Raw genomic sequence first — 23,967 nt, 5'->3', positions numbered from 1 at the left:
CCAGCTAATTAAAAAAAATTTGTTTTGTAGAGACAAAGTCTCATTTTGTTGTCTAGGCTGGTCTCAAATTCCTGGCTTCAAGCAATCTTCTCACCTTCATCTCCCAAAGTGATTGTATTACAGGTGAGCACCCCTGTGACAGGCCAAGATAAGTAATTTTCTATAAACTTATCAAATGTCCTCCTTTGGCTGTGGCTATCATCAATTTTTTTCATATCTAGGCTAACAGTATCTCCAAAATGGAACAGCCTTCACCTTCATCTGGGTATGAGGGTAAAACAAGAGACTTTAAAGCAGTTTTAACTGGAAAAAGATTAAACAGTAAACGGCCATTTTCAACCTTTTATGTAGACCAGTAATAAGCATCAAAGTATGAAGACATCTAATGCTTAATCAATGACTGAAGCCTCAGTTTTATAGCTTCTGAGCTATAATCAATGATATAATAACTAACAAGAACAATTATGACCAATTATTTCCTTTTGTAGATTAGCATACCTTTTGTAAAGAAATATGCTCTGGTACCATCTCCTCGAACATAAAAATTTTCAGACAAACAATGTCCTGAAAAAAATTGTGAAAAGAGAAACTTTTAAGGGTATTCCTTTAAAAAAAAAAACAACTAAATACTTTGATGTGAAATATAAACAAGGCATTCTTTAGAATACTTAAAAATAACCTCAAACTGAATATACTATTACCCTTTTTAAAACGAAGCTGAGTCTTATCATATCTTCCATAGTCTCGAAATAACAGCATTCCCCCAGGTTTCAGTAACTTGGACAGTCGGTTTACAACACCTTGCATCCTTTGGAAACAAAGTATTAAAAAGATACCCAGTTTGTAGAAATCTTGTTTTATATGCTGGATGTAACTTTGTTGAAGACAAAATAAGAAAAGCTTGATAAGGCCAAAGAAATCTAAACCATAAATGTAAGGGTAACAAAAATAAAAATATTTTGTAAAGAAGGAAAAAAGAAAACCAACTTGCTAAATGACTAGATTCAAAAGTCCTAGAGTATCAAGAAATCACCCAAATGACCAGAGTGGCAACTTCACAGAGCTTGATGTATGATGTCAAAGCTAAACTTCAAAACCACAGATGTTTCCTGGTACTTACAGAAAATTAAGGTAGTTCTGAGATAGACAAAAACAGAGTGTGCTTCATTTTCCTTGCAAGATAAAAAATATGCCAAAGCCATCCCAAGTTGTACATATCTAAAGAGGGAATATCTTTCCTCCAAAACGAGCTCATTCTCCTTTTCACTTCTTTATTTAGTTCAGAGGTACCACCATTTACCTCATGAAAGAGAAATTATTTTTCTTCCACTATCCTCTCCATGTGGCCATAAAATTCTATATCCTCTTTAATTTTTATTTTTAATGACATCTTTGGTATTTCCTGTCTTTTTTGTTTCCCATTTGTACTCCCTTAGTACCAACCCCTATCTTCTTAGGCCTGGAAACAAATCCGCTTCCTAACATGCTGTATTATTCTCCCTGTCAATCCTTCCTGCATGTTATCGATGAATAATTCTGCTTAAAATGATAATTTTGTCAAATCATCTCCTTGCTCAAAAACGTTCATGATTTTAATCCATAGGATAAAATTTTAATTTCTTAGTTGAGCTCTTAAGATCTCCTACTACTGACCCCAATTAATCTTACCAACAGCTTTCCAATCTGAAGCAGCTCCCCTAGCCAAACTGTCATGCTTGGCCCTGAGCAGCCTCTGCCTTTGCTCACATGATTTTTCCTCAAAGAATTCTCTCCTCCTGTCTGCCTATTTAAATTTTATTCACATTCCAAGCCCTAGTTCAACAGCAGGGAGCCTTTGCTTTTCTCTTTTACTGTTTATTCTACTTATTTGGCTTCCAGTCAAATACAGTCCCTTATAGCTGCTCTTGATTTAGTGTTTTTGGCTAAGTGTTCATGGCTTTATGTGTGATTATGGGCCAGGGATGGCATAGATTTCAGATCTCATATTAATTCTGAGTGACGGCATCGGCTGCCCACAGAGCTCTGAGAAGGACTCATAAAGCTCACTGAGAGTTACAGAGTACAAAATCGATTATCAATGTCTGCCATGGGCAGAGAATGGTAAATGGCAGCTTGTGTGCTAAGTCCTTGTCTCTGTCTTATCTAAGCTATTTAAAGCTGCTGAGGTTTTCTTATTTGAAAAAAATGAAAAGTTTGAATCAGATAATCTGTAAATTCCTTTCAATTAAAACACTGTTCGGTGGAATAGTGAGGTAAAACTCAGATTATGTCATGTTATGAAGGAAGCAGATACTGAGAAAATGAAAGCAACTATAAAACAAGAAAGAAGTAGGACAGAAGGAGGTGGCATGATTAGGTGAAAAGTCCTTTTAAAAAAACTAGAACATAAGGACATAAACGAAAAAAAGAAACGTATTTTTTGTTTATTTTATTACAGGTTATTTTCACACTGTGCTTATATCATAGGCTTTGCCAATGAAAGAAAATCATATCTAAACCTTAAAATATTCACTTTCAGGATAAATATTTTATGTACATAGCAAAATCTTTCTGTAATTATTAGTAAAACAAGCATGAAACTAAAATGCAGAAAAATAAACAATCAAACACTTTAAGATGTAGCCACCTCCTCCTGCAAATCCTTTCCTCTCAGCTATCCTTTAATGTCTGGGGTTGGGGATAAAGGCAAGGAACGGGAGCTACTTTTCTTGATCATCTCATCTCGGTTCATAGTGCAGTTCCCGAGCCAATTTCTGAGAACTGCAGGTGGGAGTGGGCTGGGGGTGAGATGGACAAGACAGGAATGGTATGAAGCCCCTTTTCTTTCTTCATCCTACTTGGGCCAACTCTGCTGTCTTCACTTATCTCTGGATAGAGGGAGAGGAGAAGGAAAAGAAGAGATAAAAAATGTATTGACTACCTGCTTTATGCTTGGCTCTGTAATATTTTGTACTTTCATTTCAGTGACAAGAAGGACAATTCGCTCTCCTTTTGTAGCCACCTACAATTTATTCCCATTTAAGCTGGGTCCTCCAGACTCAGTGTCTAGCCAAATTGCTTGCCATTTACTTATGCCTGAATTTTCCAAGCTACCAAGATGCTACTTTTCTAGAACTTTTCTGGGGTTGAATCTACTACTATAGCCCTAAGTGACACTATAGACATTGCCTTGGCTTTAGTTTTTTCTTTTTTTGAGACAGGGTCTTACTGTCACCCAGGCTAGAGTTTAGAGTGAGTACAGTGGCGTGATCTTGGCTCACTGCAACCTCCGTCTCCTGGGTTCCAGTGATTCTCCTGCCTCAGCCTCCAGAGTAGCTGGGATTACAGGCATGCGGTACCACGCTCAGCTAATTTTTGTATTTTTATTTATTTATTTATTTTTTTGAGACGGAGTCTTGCTCTGTCTTGCCCAGGCTGGAGTGCAGTGGCACGATCTCCGCACACTGCAGCCTCTGCCTTCCAGTTTTAAGCAGTTCTCCTGTCTCAGCCTCCCAAGTAGCTGGGACTACAGGTGTGTGCCACCACAGCCAGCTAATTTTGTATTTTTGGTAGAAATGGGGTTTCACCATGCTGGCCAGGCTGGTCTTGAACTCCTGACCTCAGGTGATCCACCCGCCTTGGCCTCCCAAAGTGCTGGGATTACAGGTGTGAACCACAGCGCCCAGCCTTTTATTTTTTTTTTTTGAGACAAGGTCTTGCTTTGTCGCCCAGGCTGGAGTGCAGTGGTGCAATCTCGGCACACTGCAACCTCTGCCTCCCGAGTTCAAACGACTCTCCTACTCAGCCTCCCCAGTAGCTAGAATCACAGGCCTGTGCCACCACAACCAGCTAATTTTTGTATTTTTAGTAGAGATGGGGGTTTCACCATGTTGGCCAGGCTGGTCTTGAACTCCTGGCCTCAAGCAATCCTCGTGTCTCGGCCTCCCAAAGTGTTGGGATTACAGGTGTGAGCCACTGTGCCCAGCCTGCCTTGCCTTTAAAAAAATGTACTATTGCCCCCTTTCTATTCATTCACCTTATTTTTAGATCATTTCTATGTAGGTAAGACAGTGTCCACTGTCATGATACATCTAAATTCATTTTATTTTATTTTACTTATTTATTTATTTTTGAGATGGAGTCTCGCTCTGTTGCTCAGGCTGGAGTGCAGTGGTGTGATCTCCACTCACTGCAAGCTCCGCCTCCTGGGTTCACGCCATTCTCCTGCCTCAGCTTCCCAAGTAGCTGGGACTACAGGCGCCTGCCACCAGGCCCGGCTAATTTTTTGTATTTTTAGTAGAGACGGGGTTTCACTGTGTTAGCCAGGATGGTCTCGATCTCCTGACCTCGTGATCCACCTGCTTAGGCCTCCCAAAGTGCTGGGATTACAGGCGTGAGCCACTGCACCCAGCATCTAAATTCATTTTATAATAAATAGAATGAAATGCTATATTATAGACACGATCTTCCCAAGGCATCTGCTTTCTCTTCTTTTTTCGAGACAGAGTTTCGCTCTTGTTGCCTAGACTGGAGTGCAATGGCACGGTCTCGGCTCACTGCAACCTCTGCCTCCGGGTTCAAGCGATTCTCCTGCCTCAGCCTCCCAAGTAGCTGGGATTACAGGCAGCCACCACCATGCCTGGCTAATTTTTATATTTTTCAGTAGAAGCGAGGTTTCACCATGTTGACCAGGCTGGTCTTGAACTCCTGACCTCAAGTGATCCACCCACCTCGGCCTCCCAAAGTGCTGGGATTACAGGTGTGAACCACTGCACCTGGCCTTTCTCTTCTCTATAACATTCAATTCAAATCATGAGAAAATACATTATCTGAACTAATTTCAAATAGTCTTTTTGTGGTCATATGTAGAATTTAGATGTTTCTTGTTATGGGTGTCAAATGGGTAATCTTGTTCTCTATCCACCTCTCCATCCTTTTAAATGTTCATATAAGGAAACCAAACACATAGATGACATCTTTCTATTAGTACCTGAACAATGCCTACAGTCTAAACAGATTAGCAGAAAGAAATAGGTTATAGAAACTGGGAGGAAACAGTAGCTTCATAAAACCTGACAAACCTCACTAGGTGCTAATGTATCTTATTTCAGATTTATTTGGAAATGGAATTTGTTCTTCTACAAGTAATCAAAGTGCTCATTTCTGAATGGGAAGTAAAAGAATTGTAAAGGGTCCTAGTGGCCTTTTAATTGCAAAGAAATAAGCACATGGTAACTCAGTTTCTATGGAAAAGGGTCACACTCATCAAACAAAAAGTGGTTGACGCCAAGTCTGTATCTTCTACCAGGGAACTGTGAGAACCCAATTTTAAGAAACCTTATGAAAGCACAGACCTGATACTTACCATATGTACCCTTTAATACATAGAAGGTGGCAAGATTTAAGAAAGGTAATCATTTTAATTGCTGGTAATATCTCTTTATGTTTTCTCTCTGGAGAAAAGCTATGTTTATAGTTTTAAAACACTGTATGAAACTAAGTCATAAACATTTAAATAATGGCATCAGGCTAACCTTATATCATAAAGGTGCAAGGATAATCTGGCAAATCTTAATAACTCCTAATTCCCTAGTGTGCTCTTTAGAACAAAATTTTTAAAGCCCATCAACAGGCCTGTGTGAAGCCAAACAGATCCCAAGCCCACCTCTTCATGAACATTCAGGAAGACACTACACTAAAGATGTTTGTTTCTGATCACCAAGTACAGTTTCCCTCTTGGGAGTCTATTAGGTTGTTCTGAATTTGTAATTTCCTTGAAGCACTGTCACTTTTAATAGGTATGTGTCTTGCCAGAATATGCTCACTTCATTCTGACAGTGACAGAAAGCTCATTAATGAAGTAGTCTGACCAGTTTCTGTCTAAAAGCACGAAGAAAGGAAAAACTGCCTTTAAAAAGCTGCATATTATACATAATGTTGCTCACTAAATAATAAATTCAAAAATTGTCATTTTTGCTTTGATAGTTCTGAAAACCACTACTGATAAAGGAGCTTTACACATCCGCTTTGCCCTTTCGTCTTCATTTACCTGTCAGGATGAATAGAAGAGAGCACAAAGACAAGGAGAATGACATCCAGGATCCCATCTGGAAAAGGGTAAGGTAAGCCATCATCACATACATCATGAACAAAGGCAAAACACTGGGCTGCTCTGTAGGACGAGTGTGACTGTCATGATAAAGGAACAGAAAGCAAAAAGAGGACTTAGTAGACTTCCGGGATTTTTTTTTTTTTTTTTTAATAAAGAGGTCAAATTTTTAACCTTTTCTTCCAAAAGCCTTTCCTCTGTCAATCTGAACACTTTTTTCCAATTCAGTGTTGTTAGCTTATTTCAAGCTGCCCTTAAAAAATTAAGGCTAGCTCTTGGCCTTGATAACAAATATCCTTCACAATCCCTCTTTAACTTTAACAGTAGAGGAGGGTAGGCTTTCTGAGTTAGTAGATAGTGTTGTTAGAGGCCTGCTCTGGGTTGCTGTTTCTGAACTTACAGAGGTTCTGTTTGGATTACGATTATTCATGGGCAGGCATACATTCTAAATTTTGTAGGTCAGTACCCTTTCTGGTCATTTCTTGTGTGTTGTTGGCCTTTCTCTCTTTCTTTTTTTTTTTGAGACACAGTGTTGCTCTGTCACCAGGATGGAGTGCAGTGGCACAATCTTGGCTCACTGCAACCTCCGCCTCCTGGGTTCAAGCCATTCTCCTGCCTCAGCCTCCCAAGTAGCTGGGATTACAGGCACCCACCACCACGCCCAGCTAATTTTTGTATTTTTAGTAGAGATGGGGTTTCACCATGTTGGCCAGGATGGTCTCGATCTCCCGACCTCGTGATCCACCTGCCTCCGCCTCCCAAAGTGCTGGGATTACAGGTGTGAGCCACCACGCCTGGCGCTGTTGGCCTTTCTAGTGGTCTTTTTTTTTGAGACAGTCTTGCTCTATCGCCCAGGCTGGAGTGCTGTGGCACGATCTTGGCACACTGCAACCTCCACCTCCCAGGTACAAGTGATTCTCCTGCCTCAGCCTCCTGAATAGCTGGAACTACAGGCACGTGCCATTACACCCAGCTAATTTTTTTATTTTTAGTAGAGACAGGGTTTCACCATGTTGGCCAGGCTGGTCTCGAACTCCTGACCCCAGGTGATCCACCCACCTTGGCCTCCCGAAGTGCTGGGATTACAGGTGTGAGCCACCACACCCCGCCTCTAGTGATCTTAAAATCAAAACAACTTTTATTGTTCTGGGGTAATACCTTAGGCATCAGTTGGTATGAGTCCCGGGATTAGCATACCTTTACGAGCTCTACAGCTCCAGAAGCAAAATCACAACAATACACAAAGGACTCTGGAGAGTTCCTATGAAGATGGAAGAAATATTTATTTATTTTTTTGGAGACAGGGTCTTGCTCTGTTGCCCAGGTTGGAGTGTAGTAACGCGACCATAGCTCACTATAACCTTGAGCTCCTGGACTCTAGCCATCTTGCTTCCTCAGCCTCCTGAGTAGCTAGGACTACAGATGTGCCTCACCATGCCCAGCTAATTTTAGAATTTTTTGTAGAGATGGGGTCTCACTATGTTGCCCGGGCTGGTCTTGAACTATTGTTCTCAAATGATCCTCCTGCCTCTGCCTCTCAAACTGTCAGGATTATAGGTGTGAGCCACTGTGCTCGGCCAGAAGAAATATTTATATCTGGAGTCCAGAAATGCTCAAACTAGAAAAGAAAGGAAACTGTAGGTCTGACTTGTTAATAAGTTATTTCCACCCCCGCCCCTCAGCTTTTTTTTTTGAGACAGGGTCTCACTCTGCCACCCAGGCTGGAGTATAGTGGCACAATCACCGGTCACTGCAGCCTCGACCTCTGGGGCTCAAGTGATTCTCCTGCCTCAAACTCCCAAGTAGCTGGAACTACAGATGTATGCCACTGTGCCTGGCCAATAGTTGGTATGAATTTTAATTGGACTCTTCTTAACTTAAATATGTTCTGTTTGGCTTTTATCTGAAATTCAGTAATGATGGCTGGACCATGGTTACTTAAGGCAGCCATATACTCTGAAATCTGTAGACCAGTACTCCTCTTGATTATACTGTGTATGCTGGTATCAAATAATCCTTGCATCATGTTGCTTAGTACCATGTCTGAACTACAGAAAGAGGTCAACATGTCATTAAACAGTAAGGATGATCCTGGCTCTCATGGGTTTTATAGTCTAGCTAGGGACATAATTGGTTTTATACAACTTCTACAGGGGTGTCAAGAGGGCCAGCACCCTGAGGTATAAGTCTTAAAATTTCTGAAGGAGGAGGATGTGTTGTTAAGTGAGGGGAAGGGGAAATGTCTGAAGAGTTTAGAAGTGGTAGTCACATGCCAGGGATGAGAAGTAGCACTAATCCTGAGAGCCCAAACTGGTATATGGCAGGATAAAAAGGTGGGCCTTAAAGCATATCATTAAGACTTCTAATCTGACTCAAGAAGCATTCCAAGCAAGGTGAACTTCTAAATAAATATGGAATACAAGCCCAAATATGCATTTAGCAAAATCTGACCCAGGCTCAGGTTATACTCTTTTTTTTTCTTTCTTTTTTTTTTTTTTTGAGACGGAGTTTTGCTCTTGTTGCCCAGGCTGGAGTGCAATGGTGCAATCTCGGCTCACTGCAGTCTCCACCTACTGGGTTCAAGCAATTCTCCTGCCTCGGCCTCCCAAGTAGCTGGGATTACAGGCATGTGCTACCACAGCCGGCTAATTTTGTATTTTTAGTAGAGACAGGGTTTCACCACGTTGGTAAGGCTGGTCTTGAACTCCTGACCTCAGGTGATCCACCCACCTTGGACTACCAAAGTGCTGGGATTACAGGAGTGAGCCACCGTACCTGGCCTCAGATTATATTCTTAAAGGCAACTCATTGATGAATAACTATGATAACATATAATTCACTCATTCTATGGCACTAGGGATTTGCATTCACTTTAAGATCTATCCAAATAAGTTAAAATATGATGAATAGGATTTGGTTATGAAAAGCTAACCAGTACTGAATCAAAGTTAAAACTTGTACTGCTTGGTCTTTTCTCATCTGTCAAACATAAAAATAGCACTTTACTTCAGCATGTTCCCCTGTTTTTTCCGACTAAATCCATATAATTGTGACTTGTAATTTGCTGGGTGTTTGAAATGTATTTGAAATGTTCTTAGTAAACACTCAGATACATACAGCACTATGTGGCTAATGGTTAAGGGCAAGGGCTTCGGAACAAGACTGCCTAAGATTTGATTCTCAGCTTTACTACTTAGTTGCGTGACCTTGGGCTAGTTGCTTAATCTCTTCTTTAATTCAGTTCCCTCCTCTTTAAAAAAGAGATAAACATGGCATCTAAGATGGTTGTTTGAAGTGAATGGATTCTTATAGCTAAAGTTTCCAGAAAGGTGCCTAACTCAGAGTAAGCACTCAATAAATGTTAGTCATTATTATAACTGTTGTTGCTATTATTATCATCACTATTATTATTAAAGGAGATTGTTTTTGCCTTCCAGGAGCTTAAAAACTAACATAGTCCTCTAAAAAAACAAAACAAAACAAAACAAAAACCAAAAAACTTCCATATAGCTCAAAATGCTTTTCTGGACACTGGTATGTCTAGTTCATTATAAACGGTCTGCATTCTACCTTTGGGTAGTAGTTACCACATACCCATAAGATATAGACCAGTCTACGAGCTAAAGGAAAGCACGTGCCATTTGCCATGTGTCCTGCCAGGGTTGCAGCATGACCTCTGAGATGGAATTCCCACTGTATCAGCAGCCCAAGTTGATGTCTTGTGACCACCCAATGACTTTCCAGAACCTTTCTGTAAAATCAGCTGACTACCTTGGCTCTTCTCCCAGCAAACAGGTGTAAATATCACTACTACCACCACACCACCAAGCACTCTCTTGGCATGGGTTTATGAATTAAATGATCCTTGGAGAATGATATGACCTCTCCATTTCAGAGGTCTAATTATGGTAAAATATTCTGAAAATGTAAAACATTAATCCTACACTCTCTAAAAGTAGTAAAACATAATTTCTTAAGCAGAAAAAAAAAAGTCTAATCATTCCTTTGGAAGGCTAATCACTGGTTGCCTTTAAAAGATGAATTAATTATCTCAGGTTATTGAGCTACAGTAATTTCTAAAACATGGGTATAAGGCAAAGAAAGACACAGCTAAGAAGAAAGAGTTAGGGAGTGAGGAACCAAGAGCTTGCAATTATAAGCTGAAGGGAGAAGCAGAGAGGTGAAAAATACCACTAGCAAGTGGGGGAATCAGAGATATTAATCAGGCAATATGTATTGAGCTCTAACTATGCTGTACTGTTAGGCAACCTGGGAAATCAGATTAGGATAAAATATGCCCTCTACCTTAAGGAACATAAAAAGTGGTTGGAGAGACAAGGCATAAAGAAATGACATGCTGAATAATACCTTGAGATCAGTCATAAAGTAACACACAATCAACTGCCAATGTAGTGTATTTATGTGTATTATATGCTCAGAGATCACTGGGGTAAAGGAATATGGCTATGTGACATAAGCAAATTTGAAATTTCAGCCCAGAAACTAGAAAAAGGAAAACAAAACTAACAAATACACAAACAGAAAAGACATTCAGAACTGTAAATTTACCAGTATCACCCAGGCCTGGCCACATTAACTGGTTATTAAATGATAGTAGGGAATTACTCACTATTCATTATGTTAAGTTTAGAATAATATTAGAGAGTATACTGAGTTTTGGGAGATATATCCTGAATAATCAAAGATAAAGTGTCATGATGTTGGCATTATATTGGTAATTGTTGAATTGAGGTGGTGGGCTTATGGAAATTCACTGTACTCTGCTTTTCTGAATGCTTTTTTTTTAATTAAAAAAAATTTTTTTTGAGAGAGTCTCTTGCTCTGTCACCCAGGCTGGAGTGCAGTAGTGCGATCACAGCTCACTGCAACTTCCACCTCCCGGGTTCAAGTGATTCTCCTGCCTCAGCCTCCCGAGTAGCTAGGATTACAAGTGTGCACCACCACACTCAGTTAATTTTTGTATTTTTAGTAGAGACAGGGTTTCACCATGTTGGCCAGGCTGGTCTCAAACTCCTGACCTCAAGTGATCTGCCTCCCTTGTCCTCCCAAAGTGCTGGGATTACAGGTGTGAGCCACCGCACCAGGCCCCAGATGCTTTTACATTTTCATAATAAAAAGTTTAAAAGACCACATCATTTAAAAATATGCATAAAGACTGAAAGGAATTAAAACAAAAATTTTGTCAGTGGCTATGTTAGGATGATGAGTGATTCCCTCCCTCCCCTTTTCCTCTAATGGAAATGTTCTGCAACGTGCTAATGCTGATTTTATAATGGAAAAATAATGTGAACTTAAAAAAAATGCGTAAACTTTTTAAAAAAGAATAGAGCTTGGCAGATTGGCCATAGATAAAAGGTGTTTGAAGAGTTTTGTGTGTTCATCATGGAAACAGTAAAAGACACAGGTGAAATGGTGAACAGGAAGGGTGAGCCTGGAGCAAATCTCTGTCCCTGTAGTCAAACTCTGCTTTTTTTTTTTTTTTTTTGAGACAAAGTTTCGCACTGTTGCCTGGGCTGGAGTGCAGTGGCCCATCTCAGCTCACTGCAACCTCCACCTCCTGGGTTCAAGCGATTCTCCTGTCTCAGCCTCCCGAGTAGCTGGGATTACAGGCGCCCACCACCACACCCAGCTAATTTTTTGTATTTTTAGTAGAGATGGGGTTTCACCATGTTGGCCAGGCTGGTCTCAAACTCCTGACCTTGTGATTCGCCCGCCTTGGCCTCCCAAAGTGCTGGGATTACAGGCATTAGCCACCGTGCCCGACTGCTTTTTTTTTTTTTTTCCCCCGAGACGGAGTCTCACTCTGTCACCCAGGCTGGAGTGCAGTAGCAAGATCTCGGCTCACTGCAAGCTCCGCCTCCCGGGTTCACGCCATTCTTCTGCCTCAGCCTCCGGAGTAGCTGGGACTACAGGCGCCCGCCTAATTTTTTGTATTTTTAGTAGAGATGAGGTTTCACCTTGTTAGCCAGGATCGGCTGCTTTTTTGAGTCTTAGGATTGGTTGCTGCTACCTCCAAACAATTTTAAGCCTAGACACAATGATTTGGCATGCAAACATCCTACACAGGGTGTTGCTTCAGAAGGGATGACAAAATGAGGCTTAAGTTGTAAGCTTTACATTCAATTCTCTATGTGTAAAATGACATCTAAGTATCCAGGAAGAGTAAATAATCTCGTAAGTTTAGCAGTTCACAGCTCAGTGGAAGGATGAGATCACTTCCTCTTTTTTTTTGAGACTGAGTTTTGCGCTTGTTGCCCAGACTGGAGTGCAATGGCGCAGTCAGGTCACTGCAACCTCTGCCTCCTGGTTCAAGCAGATTCTCTTGCCTCAGCTTCCCAAGTAGGTGGGATTACAGGCATGCGCCACCATGCCTGGCTAATTTTGTATTTTTAGTAGAGGTGGTGTTTCACCATGTTGGTCAGCCTGGTCTTGAACTCCTGACCTCAAGCGATCCACCCACCTCAGCCACCCAAAGTGCTGTGATTACAGGCATGAGCCACCATGCCCAGTCTGCTTCCTCTTTTCTTATTCTCTCATCCATATACACATAAGCTTAAAAAATTACTTCAAAACAACGATGGACAACCCATGGCTACGAAACACTATTTTCAGAGTAATTCCCGCTCACATGAAAGTAGACACTGAGATTAAGACATTTCTTTTGAAATTTGCTTGAGCCATTGTTCATATAAGAATTAGAAACACTACTGGCATACACGTGACAATATTTTCCCAGAATTTCTCAACATTCCAAAAATATGTAAAATTCTGTAGAAAGAAAACTCTTAAAACTCACTGCAAAGTGTTCAAAATTGGAAACACACTATTTCCAGCTCCACAACCAACCTAAAATCAAAAGAACAAGCAAATATCAAAAAAGCAAGGTTAAATTTTTGTCACCAATGTCACATTTTCTATTAAAGAAAAATTAGACTTACTGGATCTCTGGGTACAGTAGAATTTTCTAAACTCAAAAGCAATGAAATAAATCACAGGAATAAACACTAAGAAATCTGACTATGGAAACATTTAAATTTTTTACACACCAAAACCCAAAATAAACCGAATTTAAAAATAACCAATATGCTGTGAAGAAAACTGTAATAAATATGATAAAGGGCAGGGCTCATTAGGAAAAAAAAACAGATAAGCAGAGAAAATAAATGGACAGAACACAAAAGAAGTACAAATGATCTAAACATTTGAAGTATGTGACCTACTTAGTAATCAAAGAAATGCATATTAAAACAAGGTACAATTTTTGTCTAACAAAGTGGAAAACATTAAAATAATACTTCAATCAATGAGGGTGTGATGAAACAGACATACACTGTCATGGAATGGTATTAGTACAACTTCTTAGAAAGCAAGTAGGCAATATGTTTTAAAAGTATTAAAAATCTTCATAAATTATGAACTAGAAAATCTAACCTAAAACAATAAAAGAAAATGCAGCTAAAGACTATACCCAAAATGTTTGCTTCAGAAAATCTGAAAACAATTAAAATGTCCAGTAGTGTGAAAATAGATAAGTAAAATTATAGCATTCCACATAGTAAAATATTTTGTAGCCATGAAAATATTTATAGAGAATTTTTAAAGATAGTGAAAACTGCTTATGATATCATGTTAAATAGAAACAAACAAAACTCAGAATACATGTTCAGTAATAGAAGAAGAAAAAGGTTAGCCAGGCGCGGTGGCTCATGCTTGTAATCCCAGCACTTTGGGAGGCTGAAGCGGGCGGATCACCTGAGGCCAGGAGTTCAAAACCAGCCTGGCCAACATGGCAAAACCCTGTCTCTACTAAAAATACAAACAAATTAGCTGGGTGTGGTGGCAGGCACCTGTAATCCTAGCTACTTGGGAGACTGAGGCAGGAGAATTGCTTGAACCCGGGAGGCAGAAGCTGCAGTGAGCTGAGATGGTGCCACTATACTCTAGCCCAGGCAACAAGAACAAAAGTCTGTCTCAAAAAAAAAAAAAAAAAGAAAGAAAAAGGTCACTAAAATGTTAATAGTGGTTAAATCCTTTGTTTGTAGGATTGGTGATAAATTATCTCCTTGTTAGCAAATTCTCTCTAATCAATATACATCGCCTTTAAAATCAGAAAGACAGGGTTTAGTTTTAAAAATAGAAAATCAAGGTCTACACCAGATTATAGCAAATTATATATCTCACTTATTTCTATTTCATCTAAAAAGGGGTAATAACAAAGAGAGTAAAAATTAAGGCCAAAACTTCATTGGTACCTAAAACTGCCCTCAGATTAAAATGAAAACAGACAATTTTTTTTTTAAAAACCAACAAAACCAGATTTAAACCACAAACTTAAAACTTGACTGATTAATGACATGAGTCCCTTAAATATTATTTATGCACAAAAGTATAGTGAATGCTTATTTAGATTTGATAGTTTTCCACCGAAAAAAAAATCTGGATTATTAATAAAATAATACAGAATGTATATTTTCAAATTATTTGTCACCTCCCATTTTTGTCCCTTGAGCACAATTACCTCTAGTATCCTGAAAGTGGCATTGCTACCAGGAAATAATCCAGTCTTCATAGGTCCTTTTTTGTGTTTTTCAGAGTCTAGGTTGGAAAAATCAGATTCTGTTTTGCTTTGACCTTCTGAAGAGCCAGAACTTTTCTCATAATGATTTTTTTCTTCAGGCACAGTAGGACAGTGCATTCTTGAGAAACAATTTGTAGCACTAGTTTTTACATGATCCCATGATGATTCTCTCGTCTTCTCTTCAGGTTTTTGATCAACTGGAAGAATTTCAGGAAATTCCCTCAACAGCCAATTACGATCCTTGAAAAACTTATTCTTATGAATCTTGTAAAATGTGTCCCAGTATTTACTAGCTTCTCTCTCATACTTAACTAAAATAAAGAGGAAAGAGATTTATTTTACTATGAATTATATTTACTATTAGCTACTGTCTTGATAATTATTGTTAAACATATACATTATCATTTATAACAATTATATTTACAAGTGAATAATTTTAATATTATAATATTTTAATCTATCTGATAAAAGGTTGAAATTACAGAGCTTTAATTCTCTCAAAATGTGTCAGAATGTGAGATATTTAGTCCTACCCCTGTAAATCTGCTTCTATCTTAATAGTTTAGCCAATTTTTGTGAGAAATATAATCATTGCAAACAACTTTCTAATTTTGTTATCTTAACAATCACATTGTTACCAATAACCTGTGTGGTTTTTTACTATCTTAAAGAAAGGTCCGGGCACGGTGGCTCACGCCTGTAATCCCAGCACTTTGGGAGGCTGAAGCAGGTGGATCACGAGGTCAGGAGTTCAAGACCAGCCTGGCCAACATAGTGAAACCCCGTCTCTACTAAAAATACAAAAAGTTAGCCGGAGGTGGTGGCGGGTGCCTGTAATTCCAGCTACTCAGGAGGCTGAGGCAGGAGAATTGCTTCAACCTGGGAGGTGGAGGTTGCAGTGAGGTGAGATTGCGCCATTGTGCTGCAGCCTGGGTGACAAGAGTGAAATTCTGTCTCAAAAAAAAAAAGAAAGAATGAGGGCTGGGCACGGTGGCTCACACCTGTAATCCCAGCACTTTGGGAGGATGAGGCGGATGGACGCTTGAGGTAAGGAGTTCAAGACCAGCCTGGCCAACTTGTTGAAACCCCATCTGTACTAAAAATACAAAAATTAGCTGGGTGTGGTGGCAGACACCTGTAATCGCAGCTACTCAGGAGGCTGAGGCAGGAGAAATGCTTGAACCCGGGAGGAGGAATTTGCAGTGAGCAGAGAACATGCCATCATACTCCAGCCTGGGCGACAGAGAGTCTGTCTCAAAAAAAAAAAAAAAAAAAAGCCTGGAGCAGTGAGACAGAGTGAGACCCTGTCTCAAAAATTAATAAGTAAATAAATAAATAAAAGAAAGGACACCTCATTTTTAATGTATTTACAAATACAATTTCAGCATAACAAATGTGCAAATTGGTGATCAGACAGGAAATTTCAAAATTATAAACAACTTAAGAGCTGAAGGGGTCCATTGGAACAATTTACTCCAACCCCCCTTTTTGCATTTGAAGAAAGGACCTAAACCCACTTGTTCCAAGTCCTAGAGCCCCATCACAGTGAATCCATGGCCATGTCTCCTGACTTTTGGAATCTGGAGGCCGTCGCATAACTCCATTCTTCCCCCAACCTCCAAGGCATCTCTTCCTACTGACATCTCCCAAGATGAAGCCTTAAAGAAAATTTCTGATGCTCTTAAAACAAATATGCATTTTATGATGTCATCCTGCGGTCAGGGTTAGGTCAACAGTCTCAGAGCTTCAGGTAATTCTTAGCTTTCTGCCTCTTCCTATTTGCTCCTTAAATTAATAAAGTAAGGGCCAGGCACGATGGCTCACGCCTGTAATCCCAGCACTTTGGGAGGCCGAGGCAGGCGGATCACGAGGTCAGGAGTTCAAGACCAGCCTGACCAACATGGTGAAACCCCATCTCTACTAAAAATACAAAAATTAACCGGGCGTGATGGCAGGCGCCTGTAATCCCAGCTACTCAGGAGGCTGAGGCAGGAGAATCGCTTGAACCTGGGAGGCGGAGTTTGCAGTGAGCTGAGATCATGCCATTGCACTCCAGCCTGGGCCACAGAGCAAGACTCCGTCTCAAAAAAAAAAAAAAAAAAATAATAATAAAGTAACCCACTCTCTCCCTCATTTATTCAACAAACATTCCTTTTATTTTTTTGTATTTTTAGTAGAGACAGGGTTTCCCCATGTGGGCCAAGCTGGTCTCGAACTCCTGACTTCAAGTGATTTGCCTGCCTCCACCTACCAAAGTGCTGGGATTACAGGCGTGAGCTACTGCGCCTGGCACATTCCTTTTTTTTTTTTCCATTTTTTTTTCCTGTATTCTTGGGCAGTGCTACAGGCAATAACAATTTCTTGAGTGCTATTATGTAATAGGCCTAATCCACGCATTAGGAATTACTTTAACCTACTGTAGATGCATGCCATTTTAAAAGTGTTTTCAAAGAATGCAAAAGCTTTCTTTCTAGGAATACAGAATAATTTCCAAGATTTGGTGTTAGGTGAAAAAGCAAGGTATATAACAGTGTCTATATTCTGTAACCACTCATTAAAATAAGAAGAAAATACACGTGTATGGTTACATAGAAATATTCATGTACACATACACACACACACACACACACACACACACACACACACACACGTAGAAGGTACAAAATACTTCTGGAAGGATAATCACATAATCAGTAATACTGGTTGCCTCTAGGGAGAGGAAAGGAGTGGCTGGGGACCACAGTTGGAAGGAGAATTTTCATTTGAATTTTGATCCATGTGAATTTACTATACATTCCAAAAATAAATTAAACTAAAAATAAAAATAAGAGATGCATTTCCTTCACAATTTTAAAGAAGCCCCTACTCTCAGAACAAGCAGTTGCCTGTAATCAGGTTCATCTTTGTTACAGAACCCTGTCCTGAGGCCCTTATAGTTTTAATTTTCTTCTTTCCAATTTTATCTTTATGGCCTTGTACCATGGATCTCCACCCATCTGGCCACAAGACTTCCTTCCCATCAAGGCTGAATTGTATCTGGCAGCAGGAATGCTATAAAGACTGAAACTCCCATCTGTATTTAAGGTCTGAGAAATGAAAGTGGATCTTTGTAACAAAAGAATTATGTGATGTTAAGTCCAAAACATGCTCACCTCTGCACTAATGGAAAGAAACCTATTTATGGTTAATCTAAAACTATATATTTGTCTTTTAAATATTTCTATCTCTATTTTCCTTCTTTTTCAATAACTTTGGTATATCTCCACTTTTAAAAATTGGAGTGTGCCTGATATACTGTGTAAGAAAACAAAATGACACTCTGAAAATCAGACTCAGGAGAAATTATAAAAGAGTCAAATTTCTCCAGGGTCTTCTCAAGCCTTCTCTTCTTCCTTTACCTTAAAAAAAAACTCTCTTTGTAACTCATTCCATGCAGGTAAAAGATCTGCTGCCTAACAAAAAGCAGCCACCTAAGAAGACCTATATTTAGTGAAATCTCTAGTATTTGAGTTTACAATATCAAGCTACTTGTGAAGTGCGTTTGAGCCCAATTACCAGTAACTAGAATGTACTGTAATACTACTGTATCTTGATTAATTTGTGGGAATATTCCTCTAGGAATTAAGTGGGGTGGGGGAAGTACAGGGGAGTAACCTAATAAAAGATGTGCATAGCGGCCAGGCGAGGTGGCTCATGCCTGTAATCCCAACATTGGAAGGCCCAGGCAGGAGGACTGCTTGAGGCTAGGAATTCAAGATGAGCCTGGACAACAAAGCAAGACCCTGTCTCTACTTAAAAAAAAAAAAGTGTGTATAGCAGTTCTATTTATATTAGGAAAAAGTGGGGAAAACTCAAATGCTGAACAACATGGGAATAAGCAAGCAAACCATGCAGTTCAAACAGGGTAACCTTATGTAGCAATTTAAAAATAAAAGATAATAGGCAGGGCATGATGGCTCATGCCTATAATACCGGCACTTTGGGAGGCCAGGGAGGGCAGATCACCTGAGGTCAGGAGCTTGAGACCGGCCTGACCAACATGGAGAAACCCCATCTCTACTAAAACTACAAAATTTGCCGGGCGTGGTGGTACCTGCCTGTAATCCCAGCTACTCAGGAGGCTGAGGCAGGAGAATTGCTTGAACCCGGGAGGCAGAGGTTGCGGTGAGCTGAGATTGCACCATTGCACTCCAGCCTGGGCAAGAGGAGTGAAACTCCGTCTCAATAAATAAATAAATAAATAAATAAATAAAATAAAATAAAATAATAAAGGAAAATAATATTAAGATAAAATACACAGAATAGTACATACATTGATGGCAGCTCTAAAATTTATTTATAGTCATTCATCACAATAAGTTGAAAATTTGAAGCAATGATAACAATTTAATCATTATTAGGTAGCTCTTTCTTTTGCAAAGCTGTATCTACTTCTTACACAAAGATAAAGAATCTTGGCTAAATTCTTCATTCAAATTGCCTACAGAATTTCCTCATTTGATGACGGGTTTGAATTAGAGTAGTATCTCTAAAGTCTGTTTAAGCTCTAAAAATTCTATGTACTTTCCTATTAAGCGCCATGAATTTATGGAGAACATTAAACATTATCAATTCTACAGACTACAAAATCTTGGATCAGATTGCTGTTTTAAACATGAGTCTGTACTACTGTTTTAATTTTTACAATTTACAGAGAAAATGAATCTGTAGTGACGTGACTGCAATCTGGTTCAGAAACCAAACATGTCAAGCATCTAAATTCAACTCTAGCCTATGTAATCTGTAAAAAGAACTTGATTACTATTAGAAGATAATAGTCAGGGTTTGCTAATATACATATTTTCAAGCCTTTTCCAACTATTTCCCACTCAGAAATTAGGAGAAAAGAAATCAGATAATTACATAAATTATACCAATAATAGTAGCATTAAAAATGACAAGAATAACACATATTACGTGTTTATTATGGGCTACGCACTATGTCAAATGCTTTACTTGGATTTTTCCCCCATTTAATCCTAGCAGTATCTCTCAGATAGATTTTATCATTCCAATTTGCAGAGAAAGAAATTCAATGTCAGAGGGAATAAAGAATTTCCCCAAGGTCACCCAGCCAGAAAGAGCAGAGTCAAGACCTAGCCTAAGTCTGCTAAACTCTAAAGCCATGCTCTCACCCATTATACTACACTGCCTCCCGAACGCAAAGTCAATATGAACCCCCTGAAAATCATCTCTGCTTTTCTGATTCATACTTTCTTCTCAATTATGAAGTATCAAGTTGAAATTAAAACCTCAGTGTGGCTTACAATCAGTGTAAATACATTGTAAAAATAATGCTGATTGGAATTGCCCTTCATTAAGACAGATCAGAAATACATAATTAATCAAACTGCATACTTTAAATTATAAGAAATATAAACCATGCAGTTATATGATGAACTGATGAGCAATAGGAACATTAAATGCTCTATGAGAATATATGGGTTTGTGGGACAGAAGCAAAACAGAGAAGCAGCACCAGTGTCTGGAATTTGGCTTTCAGCAGCTTCTCCAATCAATGCTGGCAACTCCATAGTTCCCAGTAATGTGTGAGAGCTTCTGAGACCCCATGGCTTGGTCAATCATCATAATTATGATTATGAGAAAACAAACACCTTCAGTGTATGATTTAATTTCCTGAACTGCAAGAGTATCTGCGTTAACGGGAAATGGAGGAATTACTGCTCTGACCATGAGTAAAAAATTCAGTATCAAGCTGCTGGTAAGGCAGGTCAGGAATGATAAAATAATATAGTGTGGAGAAATCTGCCCTGTCTTCATCTTGTTTAACTGACTTTCTAAACAGGTGTATTAATGACAAATTTTTCTTGGAGGAAAATATTTTTCTTTCTTAGGTTGGTGATTCAGAGTTAATTGCTTTATGCCAGTGGCAGTAAGAGGGATGTAGCGATCTGTTTAACTACAGCCCAATGAAGCAACTTCTCAATTATTCACTTATTAAATTCAATATTGCTGAGGGAAAGAAGGAATATGCACGCTAACCATCCTTACATATTCAGAATTCATTCTGAATCACACTGAACATCACAACTAAGAAACTGAATTAAACCATTTATGTATGACATATATAATATGATTAATATGAATTATGAAAATTTATTCTAAGTTTCCACGTAACAAAAAGCAATTTAAAGTTATTTTTGCACATCAATTACGCAAATACCTGAGCTCTCAAAGTTGGAAATTTCCACACATCAGTGAGAAAATTCATTGTCTAATAAAAGAAAACTCCTAAACTTATGAAATTAAAAGTATGTTTCTAAGAGCACTGCATAAAATTTTAAACAAGCAAAGCCAACTTATAAACAAATAACCTAAATTTATAAGCATAAAACTGTTAGCTACTCTCTTTCTCTATTTTTTTTCACATAGAACATCCTCTCAATGGTAAGGTATTCACAAAGTAAAGTATAGTGAGACTCATTCTTTTGCTTGACATAGATAACTTTCCATAGGTAGATAGTTAATTACATGATATTTTAAAGTAAATATAGCAGCTGCTTTTGTTATTCAGTTTAAAAGACTCATTACATTTGCTAAATAACTGAGATATGACACACTGGAGATGCTTTTTAGGAAATTATAAAATATAATTATGTTAACTCAAAGATTGCCAAATGTATCTTTCATTTCTCTGAATTAACTTGCTTTTAAAATAAATTTGAGCTATAGTAAAATTGAAAATAAATTACAAAAAGGAAATGTGGAATTAAAAATCATTAATCTGGGCAATCTTATTGAAAGAAATGAGGGCCTGGATCTATACTTTTTTTTTTTTTTTTGAGACAGGGGCTTACTCTGTGCCCAGCCTAGAGTGCAGTGGTGCAATCACAGCTCAGTGCAGCCTTGACCTCCTGGGCTCAAGTGATCCTCCCATTTCAGCCTCCCAAGTAGCTAGGACTACAAGCACGCACAACCACGCCTGGTTAACTTTTACATATTTGTAGAGATGGGGTCTCACTGTTGCTCAGGCTGGTCTCAAATTCCTGGGCTCAAGAGATCCTCCCACCTTGGCCTCCCAAAGTGTTGGGATTACAGGTGTGAGCCACCACATCCGGTCCCAAATGCCATATACATTTTAATCACAAAAATGAAATGTCAACCATCCTGCAGCAAGACTATTATTTGTGATGAATAATTTCTTACTTTCAGATTGTGAGAGTGTTTCCTGACTTCAGTTCTCACCAACAGCTGAGACAATAGGTGAGAAATGGGAAATGGGAGTGACAGGAGAGCCTGAGACACAGAGACCAAAAGAAATGTGCCAGAGAGTTGGCCAGCATGGGAGAACAACCAGTACTTCCTCCCAGTTGCATTAAAATAAAGTGAGATAAGATCAGTAAACAGTGCTCCTGCTGTATAATAATCTGCATATAGAATACTCTGTGATGGGAGAACACTGGCTCTTTCAAAGATTTAGGACTCTCCTAGATTAGAAAAGATGGTGGTTCACAGAGGCACTTGCCGAAGAGCCAGGTCACTGCTTCCTCTGGGTTCTCACAGTGTTTGAAAGTAGAGCTTTTAAACAATCTATTTGCCTTGACCCGTATTCATCAGAGACATTAAATATCAAACCTGAAGCCTCACCCAGGGTGCTGCAGACTGGCACGTCTGTGATCCCTACAGAAATTGCGCTGGATGGCTCTCACTGTAACGTCCTGCCACTCAAATGGTTCCTCAGAACAAAAGTATTCTTCCTTTGCCACCCTCCGGGCAGCCGCAGTTATTGCTCTGTGTGCCCTTGCTTACGTGTGATAAGATGGTCACCCCCATAATGTGTTCCTTCTCCCTGCAGTGGTCCCCTGACAGGTATGAAGCCCACCACACTGAAGTGTTACAGAGGGGATGCAGAAGGGACCTAGCAGAAGCCTTTATCTCTTTGAGTCACTTTGAAATGGAATTTTTTGTTCTGTGTCTCCGCAGCAGTCAGAAAACTTGCACAGAAAGAGACTGGACATACTAATAAGCAAATCAAGTGCTTCAAAGTGGTATCATCAACCCTCTCCTGCCTGCCTTTCCTGCTTCTACAGAGAGAGGCCAGTCACCACCTTTCTGTTTCAGTCACACTATGCACGGTTCTATGGGAACTGTCATTTTCCTTTACTGCGGTTTCCAAGGCCCTAAAATAACCTTCTCATTAGCTTCACCAAGTTCATTGTTAACATAAATAGGACAAAATAGGCAGCCACATACAGACGACTTTAAGGGAACATTATCAGCACTGCTCATCTATTTATGTTCTAAACGGAAACATTCAAAATAGGGCAAAAAAATCCTTGGTTTTTCATATTATCAGGAAATATATTGTGGATAATTTTTAACTTCCTGGAAATGAATTAAGATGGCTGACAACTTTTAATTCAGTTTAGGCTTGACTCTGTCTGTCACATCCAGGTGGCCACCAGCAGAAGCTTGAGTAATGTGGAAAATACGTCTGTGCAGCTGCTGGCAAAGAAGCACAGTTATACTTCCTCAGAAACAGTGTGACAGAGTTCCTGCAAAGGAATGCAATATTGGCTGATTTGTAAGCAGTACTGCCACTGGTATGCACCTAGAATCCAACCCTAATACTCCCTGGCCATATTCCCCTCAAGGACTTCGTGGTTGAAGCTCATAAAAATAGAATGATGTCATTGTGGATCAGGTGCTCTTCGTTTCTGTCCACTCTCCAGGATACAATAAGGAGCTTAGGAGGAGGATGGAAGGCCGGGCGCGGTGGCTCACGCTTGTAATCCCAGCACTTTCGGAAGCCGAGGCGGGCGGATCCCGAGGTCAGGAGATCAAGACCATGGTGAAACCCCGTCTCTACTAAAAATACAAAAAATTAGCCGGGCGTGGTGGCGGGCGCCTGTAGTCCCAGCTACTCGGAGAGGCTGAGGCAGGAGAATGGCTTGAACCCGGGAGGTGGAGCTTGCAGTGAGCCGAGATTGCGCCACTGCACTCCAGCCTGGGAGACAGAGCGAGACTCTGTCTCAAAAAAAAAAAAAAAAAAAAAAAAGGAGGAGGATAGAGAACTGCCTCTACGGAATAGCAAATGATACCAGAAGATAAGATAGATAGGCACTGCCCTCTTCAATAGGTAACGGCAGCTAATGAGGGCAGTCTCATTAGCTTAGGCTCCCCAACTACCGTTGCTTCAAACTTTGGCCTCAATTTGTAGACTAAAGTCACCAGAACAATAATTCACTACCAGTGGGATTAGTGATCTTCCTTATACTTG

General features: G+C 39.6%; 1 protein-coding gene across 9 annotated transcripts in view; it reads right to left on the bottom strand.

The window, feature by feature from the left end:
• METTL8 (methyltransferase 8, tRNA N3-cytidine) overlaps positions 1–23,967 on the bottom strand; it is a 120,568-nt gene that overhangs the window by 10,032 nt on the left and 86,569 nt on the right. For 3 of the 9 annotated variants that reach the window (XM_032755411.2, XM_032755410.2, XM_032755415.2), the window contains 6 exons: positions 14,628–14,998; positions 12,906–12,955; positions 7,286–7,349; positions 6,029–6,168; positions 702–808; positions 499–564 (listed from right to left, as the gene is read on the bottom strand). In XM_032755411.2, coding sequence (XP_032611302.1) covers positions 499–564; positions 702–808; positions 6,029–6,168; positions 7,286–7,349; positions 12,906–12,955; positions 14,628–14,998 — 798 coding nt within the window. Of the gene's footprint in view, positions 1–498; positions 565–701; positions 809–2,766; positions 2,868–6,028; positions 6,169–7,285; positions 7,350–12,905; positions 12,956–14,627; positions 14,999–23,967 lie in introns of those variants that run through there. The other 6 variants (XR_009214261.1, XM_058441258.1, XM_058441269.1 and 3 more) reach the window with 6 other exon arrangements.

The sequence above is a fragment of the Hylobates moloch genome, unplaced genomic scaffold (assembly GCF_009828535.3).
Source record: "Hylobates moloch isolate HMO894 unplaced genomic scaffold, HMol_V3 SCAFFOLD_1, whole genome shotgun sequence".
NCBI classification, from domain to species: Eukaryota; Metazoa; Chordata; class Mammalia; order Primates; family Hylobatidae; genus Hylobates; species Hylobates moloch.
Note: the sequence above shows the minus strand (reverse complement) of the source record. Positions and strands in the feature narration are given on the sequence as shown.